At 38.6% G+C, this 20,031-nt stretch overlaps 1 protein-coding gene across 7 annotated transcripts in view; it reads right to left on the bottom strand.

The window, feature by feature from the left end:
- Positions 1–20,031, bottom strand: part of NF1 (neurofibromin 1) — a 290,127-nt gene that overhangs the window by 190,150 nt on the left and 79,946 nt on the right. For 6 of the 7 annotated variants that reach the window (XM_003912563.5, XM_003912562.5, XM_009190060.4 and 3 more), the window contains exons 5-8: positions 18,461–18,567; positions 6,822–6,889; positions 6,517–6,592; positions 5,320–5,477 (exon numbers count right to left, since the gene is read on the bottom strand). In XM_003912563.5, coding sequence (XP_003912612.3) covers positions 5,320–5,477; positions 6,517–6,592; positions 6,822–6,889; positions 18,461–18,567 — 409 coding nt within the window. The remainder of the gene's footprint in view (positions 1–5,319; positions 5,478–6,516; positions 6,593–6,821; positions 6,890–18,460; positions 18,568–20,031) is intronic. The other variant, XM_021928903.2, reaches the window with a different exon arrangement.

Here is a 20,031-nt window from a genome sequence, read left to right as displayed (position 1 = left end):
GGGTACATGTGCATAACGTGCAGGTTTGTTACATATGTATACTTGTGCCATGTTGCTGTGCTGCACCCATCAACTCATCAGCACCCATCAACTCGTCATTTACATCAGGTATAACTCCCAACGCAATCCTCCCCTCTCCCCCCTCCCCATGATAGGCCCCGGTGCGTGATGTTCCCCTTCCCGAGTCCAAGTGATCTCATTGTTCAGTTCCCACCTATGAGTGAGAACATGCGGTGTTTGGTTTTCTGTTCTTGTGATAGTTTGCTAAGAATGATGGTTTCCAGCTGCATACATGTCCCTCCAAAGGACACAAACTCATCCTTTTTTATGGCTGCATAGTATTCCATGGTGTATATGTGCCACATTTTCTTAATCCAGTCTGTCACTGATGGACATCTGGGTTGATTCCAAGTCTTTGCTATTGTGAATAGTGCCACATGTGTCTTTATAGCAGCATGATTTATAATCCTTTGGGTATATACCCAATAATGGGATGGCTGGGTCATATGGTACATCTAGTTCTAGATCCTTGAGGAATCGCCATACTGTTTTCCATAATGGTTGAACTAGTTTACAATCCCACCAACAGTGTAAAAGTGTTCCTATTTCTCCACATCCTCTCCAGCACCTGTTGTTTCCTGACTTTTTAATGATCGCCATTCTAACTGGTGTGAGATGGTATCTCATTGTGGTTTTGATTTGCATTTCTCTGATGGCCAGTGATGATGAGCATTTTTTCATATGTCTGTTGGCTGTATGAATGTCTTCTTTTGAGAAATGTCTGTTCATATCCTTTGCCCACTTTTTGATGGGGTTGTTTGATGGGGTTGTTGTAAATTTGTTTGAGTTCTTTGTAGGTTCTGGATATTAGTCCTTTGTCTGATGAGTAGATTGCAAAAATTTTCTCCCATTCTGTAGGTTGCCTGTTCACTCTGATGGTAGTTTCTTTTGCTGTGCAGAAGCTCTTTAGTTTAATGAGATCCCATTTGTCAATTTTGGCTTTTGCTGCCGTTGCTTTTGGTGTTTTAGACATGAAGTCTTTGCCCATGCCTATGTCCTGAATGATACTACCTAGGTTTTCCTCTAGGGGTTTTATGGTATTAGGTCTAACATTTAAGTCTCTAATCCATCTTGAATTAATTTTCGTATAAGGAGTAAGGAAAGGATCCAGTTTCTGCTTTCTACTTATGGCTAGCCAATTTTCCCAGCACCATTTATTAAATAGGGAACCCTTTCCCCATTTCTTGTTTCTCTCAGGTTTGTCAAAGATCAGATGGCTGTAGATGTGTGGTATTATTTCTGAGGGCTCTGTTCTGTTCCATTGGTCTATATCTCTGTTTTGGTACCAGTACCATGCTGTTTTGGTTACTGTAGCCTTGTAGTATACTTTGAAGTCAGGTAGCGTGATGCCTCCAGCTTTGTTCTTTGACTTAGGATTGTCTTGGAGATGTGGGCTCTTTTTTGGTTCCATAAGAACTTTAAAGCAGTTTTTTCCAATTCTGTGAAGAATTGGTAGCTTGATGGGGATGGCATTGAATCTATAAATAACCTTGGGCAGTATGGCCATTTTCACGATATTGATTCTTCCTATCCATGAGCATGGTATGTTCTTCCATTTGTTTGTGTCCTCTTTGATTTCACTGAGCAGTGGTTTGTAGTTCTCCTTGAAGAGGTCCTTTACATCCCTTGTAAGTTGGATTCCTAGGTATTTTATTCTCTTTGAAGCAATTGTGAATGGAAGTTCATTCACGATTTGGCTCTCTGTTTGTCTGTTACTGGTGTATAAGAATGCTTGTGGTTTTTGCACATTAATTTTGTATCCTGAGACTTTGCTGAAGTTGGTTATCAGCTTAAGGAGATTTTGGGCTGAGACAATGGGGTTTTCTAAATATACAATCATGTCATCTGCAAAGAGGGACAATTTGACTTCTTCTTTTCCTACCTGAATACCCTTTATTTCTTTCTCTTGCCCGATTGCCCTAGCCAGAACTTCCAACACTATGTTGAATAGGAGTGGTGAGAGAGGGCATCCCTGTCTTGTGCCAGTTTTCAAAGGGAATTTTTCCAGTTTTTGCCCATTCAGTATGATATTGGCTGTGGGTTTGTCATAAATAGCTCTTATTATTTTGAGGTACGTTCCATCAATACCGAATTTATTGAGCGTTTTTAGCATGAAGGGCTGCTGAATTTTGTCAAAAGCCTTTTCTGCATCTATTGAGATAATCACGTGGTTCTTGTCTTTGGTTCTGTTTATATGCTGGATTATGTTTATTGATTTGCGAATGTTGAACCAGCCTTGCATCCCAGGGATGAAGCCCACTTGATCATGGTGGATAAGCTTTTTGATGTGCTGCTGAATCCGGTTTGCCAGTATTTTATTGAGGATTTTTGCATCGACGTTCATCAGGGATGTTGGTCTAATTGCCGCTTTGCCTGTGCTGTCCATTAAGGCAGCTACGCCCACCTTGCCTTTGACGGTCAAGAGTTGCCACTTGGCTCCTGCCACCTCAGGAGCCAATTATTCCCACCGTATTTAAATTTTGTAGTTGAGTGACTGTGGTTCCCAATGTCAGATCTGACATACAGAGAAAAACAATTACAGGGCTCCTCAGAGATGCAGGTGCTGCCCTCACAAATCTATTTCTCAAGGCATTGGTCAAGGATATATCTTCTGGACCCTCCCAGTTGGGATGAGTAGGTCTAAAATGACTAATCCACCATCCCAATCTCCCTAAGCCTTTAGATCCCTTTCTCTACATTAAACCAAGTGAGATCAGGCATTTCCCGCTCACTCACAGTGGGCCATCTTTTAATCCATATATCAGCTAACCAAGCAAATAATCTATTAGAACCTTTTTTAACTCCCCAAGCTGCAACATTATATGCAGAGTCCCTACTTTGTGGTCCCAAATAAATTAATTCAGCCCAATCCAACTCTATTTTCCTTCCATCATTATCCCATACCTTTACTATCTATTCTCATGCCTGTTTTCCAGATTTGTTTATATAAATTAGAAAACTCAAGCAGTTCTTTTCAAGTGTAGTGCACCTCCTCATGGGTCACACTCTCAGCCTCACCTCTAGGGACTTGCCAGGACTTTAGTCTGGTTATAGGTCTAGAAGCAAACAGGGATGTTGGGGGTGGTTCCTGAGGAGAATCAACATTATCTTGCCTGGCAACTGCCTCAGGGGAGGCCATCACTGTTGCCTCAGGCAGCGCAGGGTTTATCTCTTCAGACAAAGGTGGAAAGGCTGATGGCAGCACGGCTCCAGGAGGGGATGCTGCCGTAACTGGGAATGGGGAAGCTATTTCTTCTGGCAAAAAAGGTTCATCAGAGTTTACAAACTCAAGAGTCCCCAGATTCATCAGGGTCCTCCCACAGATCCCCTTTCCAAGTTGCAGGGTCCCATTCTTTTCCAATCAATGCCCTTACTTTAACAGTAGACACCTAGCGAGACTGTGCACGCACCTTTCATTGTATGTCAGACACTTGCACGGTAAGAGCTTGTATCTGTTCTTCCACAATTTCAGTTATTTCTCTACAGGAGCTAAGACTCTCACTCAGGGCAATCTGAGCAGTATCTGCTTCTGAAGCCAGGACACAGAATCCCTGAGTTCATCATTTTCTTTCATCACTTTGTCCACCGAATTTAGGAGCAACCAACCAGCTTCATTATGTTGTTTGGTTCTCCATATATGGTCAAAGGTATTATATATAGAGTCACTAAACTCCTTGCCTCTTACTAGGGGTGAATCAGGAGTGTCAAATGCATTTATTTTGCATAATTCTCTCAACAGTTCATGCCGACGACTATCAGTGTTCTCTACACTATTAGAAGTACAGTCCTTAGCATTTGGGGGTCTAATCATATTAAGCAGCAAACTCTAGAAACCTCCAAACTAAAAAACTCCATCCTTAATATTCTGTTCCTCTAGAACCACTCCTTGTACCAAAATCTCTATTAGGGTTCTCTAGAGGGACAGAACTAACAGAATATTTATATAAATGGCATATTAAGTATTAACTCGCACAATCACAATGTCCCACAATAGGCTGTCTGCAGGCTGAGAGGCAAGAAAAGCCAGTCCAAGTTCCAAAACTGAAGAACATGGAGTCTGATGTTTGAGGGCAGGAAGCATCCAGCACAGGAGAAAGATGTAGGCTAGTAGGCTAGGCCCATCTCTCTTTTCACATTTTTCTGCCAGCTTATATTCTAGCCATGCTGGCAGCTGATTAAATGGTACCCACCCAGATTAAGGGTGGGTCTGCCTTTCCCAGCCCACAACTCAAATGTTAACCTCCTTTAGCAACACCCTCACAGATACACCAGGATCAATACTTTATATCCTTCAATCCAATCAAGTTGACACTCAGTATTTATCATCATACCTACTATTTTGAAGGACTCCAAAACAATCTACCAAGAAAAATGGTGTCCTCATAATGGAAAAGTTGAGATATACACCTAAGTGGAGTAACACACAATCACAGATGCTCAAGGATTACCTGGTTCATTTATTTACCCTTTAATGTACACATTCCCTACCCAATACTTCTACAAAGTAATAAATCATTGACCTGATTCTGAACATCTCCATCTACAGGCAAACCATGAAGGAACCCATCTCATGTTTAGCCACCTAAGAGTATTTCTCCAAAACCAGCAAAAAATGAAAAAAAAATTATTTGCAAAACAAACTGCATATTGAAATTTCAGTAAAACTCTAAGATTAATACTCAGTTCTTTTTTTTTTTTTTTTTTTTTTCAATCGCCTAGGTGATTATTTAAAAAAATTTTAAGAGCCTCCTAGAATTACCAGGTGTCACGGTGCCAATTTCACTACAGATGGTATATGCAAGAGCCTTACCTTCCTGGCAAAATTCTTTGAAAACTGTTCTAAAATACCTCAAATGAGTTACTACATAATTTCAGTAGCACCATATGGACACACACCTAAGTACATGCAAATAACACACTATAAAAGTGATGAAGTCAAGTAGGGCAATCCTTGCAGTGAATATTAGAGAAACTACATTTAATATTAACAGAGGTATCATTTAGTCTTCTCAGATAAAAGAATGAAACTAAGGGATTATTTTAAATCTTTGATCATTGACTGGTAATATTTATCCCTCTGCCAAATAAAATTATGTATGAATATGTCTCTTCTAAGTCCATCAAACAAAGAAACCTAAAATAATTTAAATGGTGCCCTGAAATAGTTTGCTGAAATAATAAGCCTAAAGTAATACACACCTCGAGTAAAATAAACTGCTTCACATCTAGATATAATGGAAATAATTCTGCCCTCCTCACCTTATTCATGTTGTTTTCATCAACCACATCCTTGGATATATCCTGGATTATTTCTGGACACAAGATAAGGAGAATGATTTGTAGTGGCCAAACTGCTGCTTTACGTTTGGTGCTTTCAGCAAAACCATCCACCAAGTCAAACAGCTTTTCTGCACATTCTACATGAAAAATATATTAAATGACATTATTAGATAGGAACAAAATCCCTGGCATTAAAGCAAGAGCTGACACTATGTAAAACCCCAAGGGCATGGCTCACGTCTATAATCCCAGCACTTTGGGAGGCTGAGGTGGGCGGATCACGAAGTCAGCAGATCGAGACCATCCTGGCTAACGCGGTGAAACCCCGTCTCCACTAAAAATACAAAAAATTAGCCAGGAGTGGTGGCGGGCACCTGCAGTCCCAGCTACTTGGGAGGCTGAGGCAGGAGAATGGCATGAACCTGAGAGGCGGAGCTTGCAGTGAGCCGAGATTGCGCCACTGCACTCCAGCCTGGGAGACAGAGCAAGGCTCCATCTCAAAAAAACAAAAACAAAAAAACAAAAAAACCCAAGGGCAACACTTTTAAAAGATAAACATGGAACCAAACATGGAACTTCATTTAAGCAACTACACAAATGCATTCTGGTAAGTAGACAAGCAATGTAATACTGTCTATGTGTTAGAAGAGCTATCTTGATCTATCCTGGAAAAGCCCACATTTTAGAATGGATGATCGTGTATTTGGTCTCACTGGGCAGGCCCTTACGCAAAGTGTGATGTACCCAAGCAACAAAAACTGAACAGCTTCCCAAAAAGAATCACCAAAGTTCTCCAGGAGTCTGTATTCTCTGCCTTGCAGTTGTGTCTTACATCATAGGTAAGAATATTACTACTTTATACGCATCTCCCTAAATACAAAATAAAGCTTCAGAGCACATGCTTCTCCACAACAAAGAGTCAAACATCCCATCCTATCACAACTCTAAAGATCTGACCTTCATTTCAGACTACTTTGTTTGCTCCAAGGAAAGGAAGAGGGTTGGGCGTAATTTGGAAATGTAAGAGAAAAACAATATTTCCTATTTGACGCCAGTTGACAATAGAAGATGTAAAAGCACCTTTATAACAAAAATAACTTGGAAAATGATAGGTTTTTATGTCACAAGTAGGCATTTAAAAGACCAAAAAAAAAAAAAATTCAATCTTATCCTTACCAGCCATATCAGTCTGTGGGATCTGGTATAGTTTTGTAAATTCATCTGGATAATTTTCTACCCAGTTCCAAAATGCCTATAAATAAACAAACACATGTCTTTATATGAAAGCAGTGATCTTTTGTAATATAGTAAATAAAATGTCACAAACTTCTAACTTCCTTCATAATAATATTACAATGTATTCTTCCTGAAAATTAATGTGAAACTATCACTCAAGTCATAACTTTTTGATTCAGGATGCTAAAGACAGCAAATTTTATCACCGAAAACAAAATTTTAATACCAGAGAGGTTGTAACTTACCTTTTCCAGGCTATTTATAACTGCTAACTGTGCAACCTTCTTTAGGGCTTTAAATTTAAATGCTGTTTCTGGAAAAAACACAATTTTTAAAAATTAACTCTAGAATAAGTTAACACAAATACAACTCAGAGCAAAATAACTTTCCATTTACTTATTACTTTTGCTCCAATGTTATCTGTAAGCAATGAAAGGTAAAGACACCTAACACAAACCCAAAACTTGATAGTTGCCTGCTAGGAAAGAAAAATTCCAAAACAGCAAATATGTCTTGGACATCAATGATTATGAGCTTCTTCCTTTGTTTTTAATAACTTGCTTTTTCAAAAAAAGTATAAAACACATACAGGATATTGATTCTTCCTATCCATGAGCATGGAATGGTTTTCCATTTGTGTCCTCTCTTATTTCCTAGAGCAGTGGTTTGTAGTTCTCCTTGAAGAGGTCCTTCACATCCCTTGTAAGTTGTATTCCTAGGTATTTTATTCTCTTTGTAGCAATTGTGAATGGGAGTTCACTCATGATTTGGCTCTCTGTCTGTTATTGGTATATAGGAATGCTTGTGAGTTTTACACACTGATTTTGTACCCTGAGACTTTGCTGAAGTTGCTTATCAGCTTAAGGAGATTGTGGGCTGAGACGATGGGGTTTTCTAAACATACAACCATGTCATCTGCAAACAGGGACAATTTGACTTCCTCTTTTCCTACCTGAATACCCTTTATTTCTTTCTCTTCCCTGATTGCCCTGGCCAGAACTTCCAATATTATGTTGAATAGGAGTGGTGAGAGGGGGCATCCTTGTCTTGTGCTGGTTTTCAAAGGGAATGCTTCCAGTTTTTGCCCATTCAGTATGATATTGGCTGTGGGTTTGTCATAAATAGCTCTTATTATTTTGAGATACGTTTGATCAATACCTAGTTTATTCAGTTTTTGGCATGAAAGGGTGTTGAATTTTATCAAAGGCCTTTTCTGCATCTATTGAGATAATCATGTGGTTTTTGTTGTTGGTTCTGTTTATGTGATGGATTGCTTTCATTGATTTGTGTATGTTGAACCAGCCTTGCATCCCAGAGATGAAGCCAACTTGATCATGGTGGACAAGCTTTTTGATGTGATTGTTGGATTCAGTTTGCCAGTATTTTATTGAGGATTTTCGCATCAATGTTCATCAGGGATATTGGTCTAAACTTTTCTCTTGCTTTTGTGTCTCTGCCAGGTTTTGGTATCAGGATGACGCTTATAAAACGAGTTAGGGAGGATTCACTCTTTTTCTATTGTTTGAAATAGTTTCAGAAGGAATGGTACCAGCTCCTCTTTGTACCTCTGGTAGAATCTGGCTGTGAATCCATCTGGTCCTGGACTTTCACTGGTTGACAGGCTATTAATTATTGCCTCAATTTCAGAACTTGTTACTGGTCTATTCAGGGATTCAACTTCTTCATGGTTTAGTCTTGGCAGGGTGTAGGTATCCAGGAATTTATCCATTTCTTCTAGATTTTCTAGTTTACTTGTGTAGAGGTGTTTATAGTATTCTCTGATGGTAGCTTGTACTTCTGTGGGATCGGTGCTGATATCCCTTTTATCATTTTTTATTGCATCTATTTGATTCTTCTTTCTTCCTTCCTTATTAGTCTGGCTAGTGGTCTATCTATTTTCTTGATCTTTTCAAAAAAAAACCAGCTCCTGGATTCATTGATTTTTTTTTTTTTGGAGACACAGTCTTGCTCTGTCGCCCAGGCTGGAGTGCAGTGGCGCGATATGGGCTCACTGCAAGCTCTGCCTCCCAGATGCATGTCATTCTCCTGCCTCAGACTCCCAAGTAGCTGGGACTACAGGCACCCACCACCATGCCTGGCTAATTTTTTTGTATTTTTAGTAGAGACGGGTTTCACTGAGACCAAGGCAGGCAGATCATGAGGTAAGGAGATTCACTGATTTTTTGAAAGTTTTTTCGTGTCTCTATATCCTTCAGTTCTGCTCTGAACTTAGTTATTTCTTGCCTTCTGCTAGCTTTTGAATTTGTTTGCTCTTGCTTCTCTAGTTCTTTTAATTGTGATGTTAGGGTGTCAATTTTAGATCTTTCCTGCTTTCTCTTCTGGGCATTTAGTGCTATAAATTTCCCTCTACGCAGTGCTATAAATGTATCCCAGAGGTTCTGCTACGTTGTGTATTTTTCTCATTGGTTTGAAAGAACATCTTTATTTCTGCCTTCATTTCGTTCTTTTCCCAGTAGTCATTCAGGCGCAGGTTGTTCAGTTTCCATGTAGTTGTGTGGTTTAGAGTGAGTTTCTTAATCCTGAGTTCTAATTTGATTGCACTGTGGTCTGAGAGACTATTTGTTATGATTTCCATTCTTTGGCATTTGCTGAAGAGTGTTGTACTTCCAATTATGTGGTCAATTTTAGAATAAGTGCGATGTGGTGCTAAGAAGAATGTATATTCTGTTGATTTGGGGTGGAGAGTTCTGTAGATGTCTATTACATCTGCTTGGTCCAGAGCTGAGTTCAAGTCCTGGATATTCTTGTTAATTTTCTGTCTCGTTGATCTGTCTAATGTTGACAGTGGGGTGTTAAAGTCTCCCACTATTATTGTGTGGGAGTCTAAGTCTCTTTGTAGGTCTCTAAAGACTTGCTTTATGAATCTGGGTGCTCCTGTATTGGGTGCATATATATTTAGGGTAGTTAGCTCTTCTTGTTGCATTGATCCCTTTACCACTATGTAATACCCTTCTTTGACTCTTTTGATCTTTTTTGTTGGTTTAAAGTCTGTTTTATCAGAGACAAGGATTGCAACCCTGCTGTTTTTTGCTTTCCATTTGCTTGGTAAATCCTCCTCCATCCCTTTATTTCGAACCTATGTGTATCTTTGCATGTGAGATGGGTCTCCTGAACGCAGCACACTGATAGGTCTTGACTCTTTATCCAGTTTGCCAGTCTGTGTCTTTTAATTGGGGCATTTAGCCTGTTTACATTTAAAGTTAATATTGTTATGCGTGAATTTGTTATTATGATGCTAGCTGGTTATTTAGTCCGTTTACATTTAAGGTTAATATTGTTACATGTGAATTTGTCACTATGATGCTAACTGGTTATTTTGTCCATTAGTTGATGCAGTTTCTTCATAGCATAGATGGTCTTTACAATTTGGTATGTTTTTGCCATGGCTGGTACTGGTTGTTCCTTTCCATGCTTAGTGTTTCCATCAGGAGCTCTTGTAAGGCAGGCCTGGTGTTGACAAAATCTCTCAGCATTTGCTTGTCTGTAAAGGATTTTATTTCTCCTTCACTTATGAAGCTTAGTTTGGCTGGATATGAAATTCTGGGATGAAAATTCTTTAAGAATGCTGAATATTGGCCCCCACTCTCTTCTGGCTTGTAGGGTTTCTGCCTAGAGATCCTCTGTTAGTCTGATGGGTTTCCCTTTGTGGGTAACCCGACCTTTCTCTCTGGTTGCCCTTAACATTTTTTCCTTCATTTCAACCTTGGTGAATCTGACGATTATATGTCTTGGGGTTGCTCTTCTTGAGGATTATCTTCGTAGGGTTCTCTGTATTTCCTAAATTTGAATGTTGGCCTGCCTTGCCAGGTTGGGAAAGTTCTCCTGGATAATATCTTGAAGAGTGTTTTCCAACTTGGTTCCATTCTCCCCATCACTTTCAGTTACACCAATCAAACATAGATTTGGTCTTTTCACATAGTCTTATATTTTTTGGAGGCTTTGCTTGTTTCTTTTTGCTCTTTTTTCTCTAATCATGTCTTCTTGCTTTATTTCATTGAGTTGATCTTCAATCCCTAATATCCTTTCTTCTGCTTGATCGATTTGGCTATTAATACTTGTGTATGCTTCACGAAGTTCTCGTGCTGTATTTTTCAGCTCCATCAGGTCATTTATGTTCTTCTCTAAGATGGTTACTCTAGTCACCAATTCGTCTAATCTTTTTCACAGGTTCTTCGCTTCCTTGCATTGGCTTAGAACATGCTCCTTTAGCTCCAAGGAGTCTGTTACTACCCATCTTCTGAAGCCTACTATTGTCAATTCGTCAAACTCATTCTTCGTCCAGTTTTGTTGCCCTGCTGGTGAGGAGTTGTTATCCTTTGGAGGAGAAGAGGCATTCTGGTTTTTTTTTCAGCCTTTTTGCACTGGTTTCTCCCCATCTTCGTGGATTTACCTACCTTTAGTCTTTGATATTGGTGATGTTGATACTATTCCTTTCTTAGTTTTCCTTCTAACAGTCAGACCCCTCTGCTGCAGGTCTGGAGTTTGCTGGAGGTCCATTCCAGACCCTGTTTGCCAGGGTATCACCAGCGAAGGCTGCAGAACAACAAAGACTGCTGCCTGTTCTTACCCATGGAAGCTTTGTCCCAGAGGGGCACCCGCCAGATGCCAGCCAGAGAGGATATAAACAAATGGAAAAACATTCCATGCTCAAGGATAGGAAGAATCAATATCGTGAAAATGGCCATACTGCCCAAAGCAATTTATAGATTCAATGCTACCCCATCAAACTACCACCGACTTTCTTCATAGAATTAGAAAAAACTACTTTAAATTTCATATGAAACCAAAAAAGAGCCTGCATAACCAAGACAATCCTAAGCAAAAAGAACAAAGCTGGAGGCATCACACTACCTGACTTCAAACTGTATTACAAGGCTACAGTAACCAAAACAGCATGGTACTGGTACCAAAACAGATACATAGACGAATGGAACAGAACAGAGGCCTCAGAAATAACACCACACATCTACAACCATCTGATCTTTGACAAACCTGACAAAAACAAGCAATGAGGAAAGGATTCCCCATTTAATAAATGGTATTGGCAAAACTGGCCAGCCATATGCAGAAAACTGAAACTGGACCCTTTCCTTACACCTTATACAATAATTAACGCAAGATGGACTAAAAACTTAAAAGGAAGACCTAAAACCATAAAAACCCTAGAAGAAAACCTAGGCAATACCATTCAGGACATAAGCATGGGGAAAGACTTCATGACTAAAACACCAAAAGCAATGGCAACAAAAGCCAAAATTGACAAATGGGATCTAATTAAACTGAAGAGCTTCTGCACAGCAAAATGAACTATCACGGAGTTCAGGTATCCTACAGAATGGGAGAAAATTTTTGCAATCTATCCATCTGACAAAGGGCTAATATCCAGAATCTACAAAGAACTTAAATTTACCAGAAAAACACAAACAACCCCATCAAAAAGTAGATGAAGGATATGAACATACACTTCTCAAAAGAAGACATTTATGCAGCAACAAACATATAGAGAGAAAAGCTCATCATCACTGGTCATTAGATAAATGCAAATCAAAACCACAATGAGATACCATCTCACACCAGTTAGAATTGTGATCGTTAAAAAGTCAGGAAACAAAAGATGCTGGAGAGAATGTGGAGAAACAGGAATGCTTTTACACTGTTGATGGTAGTGTAAATTAGTTCAACCACTGTGGAAGACAGTGTGGCGATTCCTCAAGGATTTAGAACTAGAAACACCATTTGACCCAGCAATCCCATTACTGGGCATACACCCAAAGGATTATAAATCATTCTGCTATAAAGACACATGCACATGTATGTTTATTGTGGTACTGTTCACAACAGCAAAGACTTGGAACCAACCCAAATGCCCATCAATGATAGACTGGATAAAGAAAATGTGGCACATATACACCATGGAATACTATGCAGTAGGATAAAAAGGTAAGTTCTTATGTTCTTTGCAGGGACATGGATGAAATTGGAAACCACCATTCTCGGCAAACTAACACAAGAACAGAAAACCAAACACCACATGTTCTCACTCCTAAGTGGGAGTTGAACAACGAGAACACATGTACACAGGGAGGGGACCATCACACACCGGGGCCTGTTGCGGGGTGGGGGGCTAGGGGAGGGATAGCATTAGGAGAAATACCTAAGGTAGATGATGGGTTGATGGGTGCAGCAAACCACCATGGCACATGGACACCTATGTAACAAACCTGCACATTCTGCACATGTACCCCAGAACTTAAAGTATAATAAAAAAATTTTTAAAACATATACAGGGCCAGGCCCGATGACTCACGCCTATAATCTCAGCACTTTGCAAGGCAGGAGTGGGAAGATAGCTTGAGCCCAGAATTTCAAGGCTACAGTATATTATAACCATGTCACTGCATGCCAGCCTGAGCGACAGAGCAAGACTCTGTCAAAAAAAAAAAAAAAAGAAAGAAAAAAAGAAAGGAAGCAAAAGCGTAAGTGTTCAAGAGAAATTTTTAAAACCATCAATGATTCTATCATTTGGAGACAATCACAGTTAACATCTGGTGGTTTTTCTTCCATCACTTTTCCTATGCATGTAGAAAACAAATACATTTAACATAATTGAGATCATGTAGGCTATACCAAACCCGTTCTTTTTACATAGTGTCCCTAATTTTTTCTGTCAGTAAAAACTCTTCGTGTGTGTGTGTGTGTGTGTGTGTGTATATATATTTTTTTTTTTTTTTGAGATGGAGTCTCGCTCTGTTGCCCAGGCTGGAGTGCAATGGCGCAATGTTGGCTCACTGCAACCTCTGCCTCCCAGGTTCAAGCGATTCTCCTGCCTCAGCCTCCCTAGTAGCTGGGATTACAGGCGTGCACCACCACATCCAGCTAATTTTTGTATTTTTAGTAGAAACGGGGTTTCACCATGTTGGTCAGGCTGTTCTCAAACTCCTGACCTCGTGATCCACCCACATCGGCCTCCCAAAGTGCTGGGATTACAGGCGTGAGTCACCCCACCTGGCCTATTTTTGATGGCTCTATATGCAATAGTAACTATTACACAAACAAAACATACCATGTATTTTTAGTCAATTCTTTTGGAATCTTAATGCTTTCAAAATATTACAGATGAGCAAACTGTGTGTCTAAGGTTACAGATTTAATAAATGACTGAATTGGGCTTTAATATCAAAGTCTTTTCAGTATGCTTTGATGTCTCTCATAATATTTAAGTCACTGTATTAAGTTACTGGTTATTTAAATGTTTTCCAGTTTTAACACTGAAGTTATTTCTGTTATTTCACTACTATAAATAAAATTAATAAATACTTTTTTATCAAAATATTTTCCCATATCACTGCTTATTTAAGATAAGGAATCTCTAGAAGTGTCCAGTCACAGAGATGAATATTTTTAAGGCCCTTCATAAAGATTACCAAGTTGCCTTTCATTAGGGTTGAGCCAAATGCTGCTATCACCAAGCAGCATACGAAAGTGCCTTCATCGTATCTTTGTCATCACAAAAGCATGTTCATTTTCTTTATTTTGTTAATTGGATTGTTCAAAATAGTAGACTGCATTTTAACGCAAGTAACAGTAAACGTTTCTCTATATAAATATATTGGGTATTTTAATTTCTTCTTCTATAAGTTTATAGTCTACATCCAGAAAAAGATTTATGTCTGGAGAAAATGACCTGTCTATAAATAATTTTACTGGCAATGGTCCCTCTGCAAAGAACTTCTCCTGTTGACTTTTAATGAAGTGATAAAGGTTTTTATTACATCTATATAAGTGTCTAAGAGAGAGATGAGTCTTTTTTCTGGATGTGCAAATAAGTTACTCTCCAAATCAGTTTTTAAAAGTACTCCTTTGAATTCTCTTTGCTCTCACCCTCCATTGATTTCCAAATAATGACATTACACTTCACAGTGTTCTTTAGCAACAACTTTACCTTTATGACATCTTAAATGGGTTATATACTGTAATCTATTCTCAAAGTTAAAGTATCTTCCAGTTCTACAAGTTTCTTGTTGGATACCCTACTGATACCTCAAACTCAGAAGATCTAAAACTGAATTTATCATTTTCCTGGTCAAACCCTCTCTTCTGCCATCAACCTTTCCTTCCTTTTTCTGCTCTAATCAGCTTATTCTGTAATATTTGGTGATTATCTAACCTCATATATCTAAATTGACTACCAAATGCTATGTATTCCATTTATTTTTCCTATTTTTTAGATGGAGTTTCAGTCTTGTTGCCCAAGCTGGCATGCAATGGCGTGATCTCGGCTCACTACAACCTCCGTCTCCCAGGTTGAAGCGATTCTCCTGTGCCTCAGCCACCCGAGTAGCTGGGACTACAGGCGCGGGCCACCATGCCCGGCTTTCTGTTCTGTTCTGTTCTCTATTCTTTTCTATTTCTATTTCTATTTTGAGACAGAGTCTCCCTCTGTTGCCCAAGCTGGAGTGCAGTGGCAGGATCTCGGCTCACTGCAAGCTCCGCCTCCCAGGTTCACGCCATTCTCCTGCCTCAGCCTCAGGAGTAGCTGGGACTACAGGCGCCTGCCACCACGCCCGAATAATTTTTTGTATTTTTAGTAGAGATGGTGTTTCGCTGTGTTAGCCAGGATGGTCTCAATCTCCGGACCTCATGATCTGCCCGCCTTGGCCTCCCAAAGTGCTGGGATTACAGGAGTGAGCCACTGCGCCCGGCCCATTTTTTTGTATTTTTAGTAGAGATGGGGTTTCACCATGTTGGCCAGGTTGGTCTCAAACTCCTAACCTCAGGTGATCTGCCCACCTCAGCCTAACAAAGTGCTGGGATTACAGGCGTGAGCCACCGAGCCTGGCCTCCACTTCTTTGAATAGCTATCAAACTGGTCCCCATCCCCATCCTACCCCATTCCATCATCTGGATATCCACAACTCTCATTATTTCTCACTTATATTACTGCATAACCAAGTTCCAGAAGGTCAGGTAACCCTCTACCAAGCCATCCTGCAAATTTCAAGCAAGGTGGTATATCTAAAATAAAATACTGATTAAGGTATTCCCCACCTTAAAGCCTTTCTATCACTTCCCATGGCCACTAAAATAAAGCTTCATAACTCATAAGCACAACAGTGCAGCAGTCAAGTATTTTGGTTCTAGAGATGAACAGATGTGAACTCAATCTTTACTGATTGATTACTAGCTCTGTAACTTTGGAAATTTACTTAGGCCTCAGTTTCCTCATCTACACAGGAGATGATAATACTAGTATTGCTTCACAGGGTTATTGCAAGAATTGATGAGAAAAGGCATGCAAACTGCATAGTGCAAGGCCCAGCACAGACTGAAAATGTAACAAATGTTTTTCTCCCTCTCTTTCTCGATATATCTATTTAGAGATATAGACATTATCTATATATCCAGATCTATATAGTATACATAGATAGATCTGGATATATACATACAGATCGATATATCTATATACAGATAGGCATATCGAGAGAGAGAGAGAGAGAGAGACAGAGAGACAGACAGAGAAAACAGACATACAGACAGGATCTCACTCTGTTACCCAGGTTGGAATGCAGTGGCACGATCATGGCTTACTGCAGCCTCAACCTCTTCCTGGGCTCAAGTGATCCTCCCACCTCAGCCTCCCAAGTAGCTGGGACTACAGGTGCGTGTCACCACACCTGGCTAGTATTTTTATTTTCTTGTAGAGATGGGGGTCTCTCTGTGTTGCTCAGGTTCAAGCAATCCTCCCGCCTCAGCTTCCCCAAAGTGTGGGAATTACATGTGCGAGCCACCAGGCCTGGCCATATTTTTATTAAAATGATCTGACCTATTATTGTACCTTCACATCTTGCTCATCTCCCATCCCCTCAGACAACTATATACTTCTTCTCTCACTTTACACTCACCCTATTTAAGTTTATCATAGCTTTTTTTGCAAATAATTTGATAATGATATCATTTGTCTCATAAACCATGCCATGAGCTCCTTAGGGACAGAGTCCCTATTTTATTAATTTTTGTAATCCCAGCACTTAGCATGGCTTCTTATACACAGTTTCTCAACAAAAGCTTGTTGAATTGTATTTAAAACACATTACTACCTTTACTACTCATTATTGAAAGGGTGCATTCCTTTTATCACTGTCACCAAGAGCCATCTTTTGCTGACCTATTTAATATTGGTTTTACACTTCATATATTTATCAGCATATACTCTAAATTTATGTTCATGAGGGAGCTGCATTCAATGGGAAAGTTACTACAGTATAAAAGAAAGTCATTTATCCACATATTCAATTAGCTTCTCTTATTTGGACAGAAGAGCCATTTCAATTAATTATTATGGATTGAACATTTCTATTGTTTTAAACATCCATTCACAGGCAACCTGGGCTAGACTTGTTTCCAAAACATCACTGAAGAGTTATGAAAATCATAAAATCCCACTAATACTTCTTAACTTTAACTTATAGAGATCTCTAAATTTTACCATTCAGTTCCTCAACTGCTCAATGCTTAATAATAGATATTAAAATCTTGTAAATCTTAACTATTAATTCAATGGTGGTTTATTATAATCCAAAATAATTGCTGTCCACATGTTCCTATCTTGGCATAACAGCTAAAATCATCCCTATATTTTCCTTTATTAAAGTTATTGAACACTGATTTAATTGCTGCTTGGTTTCACAATGGTAATGACCTAAAATCATAAATTATGAACAAGAGTAATATAAATAGAACACAGCTTTATATTATTCCTCTATACAGGTATTGCCTTTTTACATCTCTGGTGAGATAGTTATTGAGTTTAAAGCAAATATTAAGAAAACAAAACCAGGTATTTTGAAAATTATATTGCAGAACTGATGTTTTTGAAGCTAACATTCAATCTGTTTTAGGTCAGATATTAAAAATGCTATTGTTTGACAATTCCTTGAGTTACAAATAAAAATATGTGTGAACTGTATAAGGTTTCATATCTAAATTAGCCAGGGTCTAATAATGCCAAAAACTAAAAAACATTTTTTGTAAAATGAAATTTAGATATTCATACTCAGTTTATGAATACTCATTGATATCTGATTTACATGAACACATCACTGCTTACCACAGAATTTATCTCAATTCCTCCTGATCATACTCAGTTTATGAATACTCACTGATATCTGATTTACACGAACACATCACTGCTTAACACAGAATTTATCTCAATTCCTTCTGATAGTTTATTTCAATCCACATAATCATGTAAAGTAATTCCAAAGCTTTAAAGTCACATATTAGGTGTTATAATATATGGAACTACTATTGACATGTTTAACAAGGAGACAAAACTAGGCAATGGAAGGTTAAGGGACTTTGTAATGCTGTAAAGTCAGTAAGAGAGCTGAAAACAGAAATGTCAGAAATGAAATCTCTGGCTCACTTCATCCTCTCACCATAACATCACAATCTCCTCATTCCATTCGGCAATAAAACTTTGATATCCTACTACAGACAATCTTTTTAAAGCACTATAATAGCTAAACAGATAGCTTCTATAACCTATAGCCACCCTTGGGAAATCAAATTCCAGAAAAATGAAATAAGAGCACCCTCGCATTCTCTGTATTGAAAACAAAAATTGTAGTTAAGCAAAACTTTCCATTGCCAAGATTTAAAAGGCTCATTTTCTCTACTGCATTATTTTCAAAGATTGAAAAATAATTAACCATATGTTATTACTGGCTATTTCACAAGGAAATGTCATTATGAAATCCAGTTTGGTGTTCTAGTTCAGCACAATTAATATAATTAGTACATTCATGATACTGGTTTTTGACCTAGTGATTTTTTTTCAGATATATTATACATTTAAACTTACCCTTCAGGAGTCGTTTTAATTTTGCACAATCCACATTGATATACTGTAACAATTCTATATCATGAACATCAACATTGTCTTCTGAACAAACAGTTAATTCCTGTAACCTAAAAAGTAAAAACCAAAAATAACTTATCAAATTAAGTATTAGGGGCCAGGTGTGGTAGCTCACACCTGTAATCCCAGCACTTTGGGAGGCCAAGGCAGGAGGATCACTTGAGGCCAGGAGTTCAAGACCAGCCTGGGCAACATAGCAAGACACCATCTCTACAAAAAAAATACAAAAATTAGCCGGGCATGATGGCACACACCTATAGGTCCAGCTACTCAGGAGGCTAAGGGAGGAGGATCTCTTGAGCTTAGAAGTTTGAAGCTGCAATGAGCTGTGATCACACCGCTGTACTCCAGCCTGAGTAACAGAGTGAGGCCCTGTCTCTTTAAAAAAAAAACAAAAACAAAAAAAGTCTTAGAGTATCTCTAAATTCTGAATTCAACAGATTCTTCCCCCAAAGATGAGTTCATAAGAGTAAAGACACATATAAAAATAAAGCCATAAATATTTCTTATAAAATCCTAAAGGAACATAACTAACTTAAAGGATATGATAAAAGAAACCATGATAATCCAGTAAACGTAGCATTGTAGCATCCTTATCCTTAAGACTGAGGTGTCTAAATGATATTTCCAACTTTCGGCCAGGGTTCTTTGGGAAAATTATTTAATTCCAGGATGGGGGCAAGAGATCTACAAGATGAGGGCAGGTCACCTTGGGCTTGAAAACAAGGAAACTATCAACAACTATCAGAGTCATGTCAAATATCACACAGGTATGGACTTTAGGCATCTCAACTGTCAAAAATGGGATAATCTGAGGATCAAAAGAATTATGTCTACAATGGAAATACATACAATAAATTAAAATTCACAAGCCTGTTGTAATATTGAAAGAAAAAACTCATGGGTAACCTTTCACAACTGTTAGGGTACCAACTCGTTCTGATAATGAAAAATGAAAGTCAAGTCTGTATCCTGCATTCCCTACATGGACTCTATGGCAAGATAACTAAACACACAATGAAGCAAAAATCTTTCACAGAAGTCACAATTTTAAAATAAAGAATGAATGACAGAATAGAAAACTTCATTTTGCAGCCCCCAGTGAAGTGGAATCCAGGCAGTGATCATCAGTGATTACCAAAAATATTAGGTACAAATTTATGGGAAACTGTATAATGAATGCATAACACTGATAACATCGAAATCCAACCACTGATCATAACATTAAAAGTCAGTAATAGGACATGTTTCCTGATGTGATGCTTTAGGAACCACACAGCATCATCAGTAAAGTATTCTTGTCCTCCCAGCCAAATGAACCTGAATCCAGTGAAACCCAAATACAGAATGTAGAAAGTTTTATAAGGCAAATAGCACAGTCCAACAAATAAACGGCATGAGAAAAAAAGGAGAGCAAGGTGAAGAAATGAAGAAATGATACAGATTAACAGAGGCTCAGGAGAAATATCAACCAATTGCAAAGTATGCATCCTGTTTGTATCTTAATTTGAACA

The sequence above is a fragment of the Papio anubis genome, chromosome 17 (assembly GCF_008728515.1).
Source record: "Papio anubis isolate 15944 chromosome 17, Panubis1.0, whole genome shotgun sequence".
In the NCBI taxonomy this organism is placed as follows: Eukaryota; Metazoa; Chordata; class Mammalia; order Primates; family Cercopithecidae; genus Papio; species Papio anubis.
Note: the sequence above shows the minus strand (reverse complement) of the source record. Positions and strands in the feature narration are given on the sequence as shown.